The following is a 4,348-nucleotide window of genomic DNA, read 5'->3' as shown; positions in this document are numbered from 1 at the left end:
AATAATAATAATAATAATAATAATAATAATAATAATAATAATAATAATAATAATAATAATAAAGCAGCACAGGATTGTTGCGTTTCATTCTAACAAATTTATTGTCTCAGTCAGCTCGTACGGAACCACTACTGCAAATTAAATATACAGTCGAAATAAAAATAAAAGCAAAGAAAAAAGAAAGAAGAAGAAATTCACATCAAAATATACCCTTATTACCTAGATAGAACAAACGGTCTGCTCGTGGTGATTTGTGCTCCTTTTAGAGGAAAATATGATCCAGAAATAAAGCATAAAAACAGAGGAATAAATTACCGTTTGGGATAAAATATTAAAACAAAATAAAAATCTGATCTGATGATCTATATTGCCAGCTTTACATTGTGTGTGTGTGTGTGTTTTTTTTTTTTAATATATTTTGTCGTTTATTAAAACCTACCAAAGAATCCTGCTTACAAAGGGCAGCAATAATCCACACTCGGTCACACTTGGCAACAGATTTTTTTTGTTTTTGTTTTTTGTTTGTTTGTTTGTTTTTGTTGTTGTTGTTAAATCTGAAATAAGTGCAGCTCAAATGTCCCGTTTTCTCCTCAATCGGAGAGAAAAATCCACTCAGTGTCTCCGTTAAATAACGACAATAGGAAGGAAGGAGGTGATCTTTGAGATCACAGACAGTTCCTGCTTTAGCTTTCCTCTTTAAAAGGTGATGAAGAAGTGATGGAGTGGGGAGGGGAGAAAATTATAGGATAGAAAAATTGGCAGGAAAAAAATCCAGAAAAAAAAAATTAGGAAGCTGGAAGCGTCGTGGATCTCTCTGGAGAATGATTCAGTCCCGGTTTTCTTTTCAAATATACAAAATGTTTCTCTCTCTCTCTCTCTCTCTCTCTCTCTCTCTTTGTTTTGTTTTGGAATAAACATGATAAAGAAGGGGAATGCAGGTTGGGAGGGGTGTGTTTACTTTTCAGGAGGGAGAGAGAAAAAAATAATGAGAAATTATTAAGGAGAAGTTCCTCTTCTCAATGCGCCAAAATTACCTGGTGGAATGAACTTGTGGTTGTCACCCTCTGGTCGCTCGCTTCATCTTTTAAGTAATCTACTAAAAAATGCCCCTGAAAGAAAAAAGCAGAAGGAACCTTTTAGGTTAAGACATTTAGGGCCTGGAAGAAGGTGCGTTTGTTTTTGTGTGTTTTTTGGGAAGGAGGAAAAAGAGGGGAAAACGCTTTTTTTTCTGGTGAAAAATAGATAAACACATTTTTCTGCAGTCTCATTCTCACAATCACAGTATCAAAAAAAACGGTTTTGTGCTATCATGGCGATAGTCTGTCTGTTTAAGCAGTTTAATTTCATCTAAAAAAAAATACTCTCTACGTTTCACTGAACATTCGTTTGCAGTCCATGGAGGGGGGCGGTGTTTCTGCACTCACATTGCCGACCTGAGAGTACACATCCTCCGGCGTCTGCGCCACTCCTGGCGGCGTCATCCGTTTTTCCTTCTGCCTCCTATTGCAGAACCACACTCTGACCACCTCCTTCTCCAGCTGTAGGTTGTCCGCCAGCGTGCTGATCTCCTGCGCCGACGGCTTGGGGCACTTGAGGAAGTGGCTCTCCAGGGCCCCCTTGACGCTCACCTCGATGGAGGTGCGCTTCTTGCGCTTGCGGCCCTGCGCCGCGATCTTGTCGATGCTGGTGGGGCTCCCCGTGGACGAGTCGGCCTCCTCTAGCCACTTGTTCAGCAGCGGCTTCAGCTTGCACATGTTCTTGAAGCTGAGCTGCAGCGCCTCGAACCTGCAGATGGTGGTCTGCGAGAACACGTTCCCGTACAGCGTGCCCAGCGCCAGGCCCACGTCCGCCTGCGTGAAGCCCAGCTTGATCCGCCGCTGCTTGAACTGCTTGGCGAACTGCTCCAGGTCGTCCGACGTCGGTGTGTCGTCGTCCGAGTGCGGGTCGTGGCTGTTGACGGCGGCGTGGTGCTGGTGGTGCGGGTGCTGGTGGTGGTGGTGGTGATGGTGGCTGCCGTGCTCCAGGTCCGGGGTGTCCCCCCGCACCAGGCCGGGGTGCACCAGGCTCTGGCTGCCGGGGCTCAGCATGCCGTTCACAGTGAAGCCCCCCGGCTGCGAGTAGATGAGCGACTGCTGCTGCTGCTGCTGCCCGCCGGAGATGGAGTTGATGTGAGCCGCCGTGGTGCTGCCCCACGCCCCGGCGTGCGTGTGGTGCGGGGCTAAGTGAGGCGGCCTGTGGTGCAGCGCGGTGCCCGTGTGCAGATCGTCTCTGGCGGAGCTCTTGACGTCCTGCTGCTGCGGGCTGCCGGTCATCCCGACCGGGCTGGACGACCAGGGCGAGCCGGCCTCGGCTGCGGCTACCGCTGCTGCGGCTGCGGCCGCCGCGGCGTGCGGCAGGGACGTCACCCACTGGTGGGCATGGCTCAGCATGTGTCCCCCGTTACTCGCTGCCATGGCGCCTTGCATAAAGTCACTTTGCACCATCTTGACCGTGGGGTCTCCCCTGTAACCCCCGGACCCGGAGGTGACCGCGGCGCTGCCGGGCTGCATGCCGCCGCCCCCGGAGTCAGAGTGCACGATGGAGCCGGACGATAAGATGCTATTGCTGGGCAGATAAGGATTGGAAGCAGCGGTGGCCATCCCGTCAACCCTTATGAATATATTTGTGGATAACCCCCCTCCCTTTTTTTTTTTTTTTTACAGTCACTTCTTTCCAGCAGGCAAATTGTATCTCATGAATTATTCAGTCTTTTTAAAAGTCTGTGTAGTTTCTTCTTCTTCTTCTTTGGATGCGCTGAAAGACGCAGAGGAGCGGCTGGAACAAATCCGCGTGTATTTACAACATTCTAGCTGAGAGTGTTCAGCGTGGACGACGTGGAAAGATATCCCAGCTCCTCTGAAAGCCCTTTGAAACCATGTGCAGTCCGTGGGTGAAAGTTTCGTACCGAGATCGCGGACATTAAAATTCAAATCGGAAGCGTCCCAAACAAACTTTCAGAAAGAAAGAAAGAAAAAAACAAACAAACAAGCAAACAAACAAAAACAAAAATCCTCCTTCCAGAAATTCTCCAGTTTTTACGTCCAGCCTTGGATGTGGAAAAGCGGAGAGCGTCCTCACTTCTTTTGTAATTCAAGTCGCTTTTCTTCTCTCTGCTGCTCTCTCCCTCTCTTCTTTTATAGCACCGTCTCTTTGTTCTGTTTTGATGTGGATAAACCTGCCAAACCGCGAACTCCCGTTCAAGTACAATCCAGTCGGAACAGTGGCACGGCGCTGCCTGCGAGCCTCTCCTCTCATTCGCTGCCTCTCTCTCCTCCTCTTTCTAGCTCCCTCTCTCTCTCCCTCTCTTTCTCTCTCTCTCTTTCTGACAGCCCCCCCTCCCTCTCCCCCCCACAGTCCACAGCGTCCCCCCCGCCCCCCTCCATCGCAGCCCTCAGGACGCCGTGTTTACCCCGTGCGTGCCCATTGATTGGTTACCCGGGGCGTGATTGGCAGGTCTCCGGGGCGCGCGGAGAACCTCCTTCCGGCTGTTCCGATTGGCTGCTTTTTAATTGCGGGTCCAAACAAAACGGGGAGTACAACTCGGTAGTAAACAGTGCAGAGACAAACAGGGAAGAGGACGCAGGGAAAATGTTTGTGTGTGTGTTTTTTCTAAAGGTTATTTAACATAAAAATAATAAAAAAAAAGTCTCATTTGTTATTTTCTCTCTGTGCTCCGGAAATCAGCTTTAAACCCCTACTGGTTTAAATGGTGGACATCCGCTTTCTAGTCTTAAAAACAGAGTTAAAGTTAACCTGTCGAGCTAACAGGCTTCACCTGGACTCTGACACGTACTCGGTGGTTTCTGTCGTTTTTAATCTTTATTGTAGTCCGAAAAGGACTTTACAATTAAAATGTATTATTATTATTATTATTATTATTATTATTATTATTATTTTCTCCAGTCACTTTCAGCCACCAGACGCCGTTCTGATGGAGACATCATCGTCTTCTCTGTTTTAAAAGTAAACGAGCGCAGCGGGATCAGTTATTAGATCTTGGCGCTTTTTATTTTTTGCTGAGTTCATCCTAAAATCTTTCTTCAACTTTCATCAATTTAGTTGGAAGACAATATTCCTCAATATCCCTCCCTTTTTTTCGGGTGGTGGGATGTTAAGTGACCTTTATTTGAAAGTGCAAAGACAGGAAAGTAGGTAAAGAGGGAAGACATGCGGTAAAGATCACCAGGCCGGGAATCGAACTTGCGACCTCTTAATCTGTGTTGTGCTGAACCCCTGCGCACCACAGCACCCCCAGTATTCCAGCTTTTTAATTATATTATAGTTATATATGTATAACATATATATATAT

The 4,348-nt window shown here is 47.2% G+C and overlaps 1 protein-coding gene across 1 annotated transcript; it reads right to left on the bottom strand.

The window, feature by feature from the left end:
• Positions 1-398: 398 nt before the first annotated feature.
• Positions 399-3,315, bottom strand: pou3f3b (POU class 3 homeobox 3b). The gene is made up of 2 exons (XM_007553695.2): positions 1,425-3,315; positions 399-1,109 (listed from the first exon to the last, which is right to left on the bottom strand). The coding sequence occupies exons 1-2, from the start codon at positions 2,637-2,639 to the stop codon at positions 1,017-1,019; spliced, it is 1,308 nt and encodes a 435-aa protein (XP_007553757.1). The 5' UTR covers positions 2,640-3,315; the 3' UTR covers positions 399-1,016.
• Between the last annotated feature and the right edge of the window lie 1,033 nt (positions 3,316-4,348).

This window comes from Poecilia formosa, unplaced genomic scaffold, assembly GCF_000485575.1.
Source record: "Poecilia formosa unplaced genomic scaffold, Poecilia_formosa-5.1.2 Scaffold58, whole genome shotgun sequence".
NCBI lineage: Eukaryota > Metazoa > Chordata > Actinopteri > Cyprinodontiformes > Poeciliidae > Poecilia > Poecilia formosa.
The sequence above is the reverse complement of the archived record's forward strand: the minus strand, read 5'-3'. Positions and strand labels throughout refer to the sequence as shown.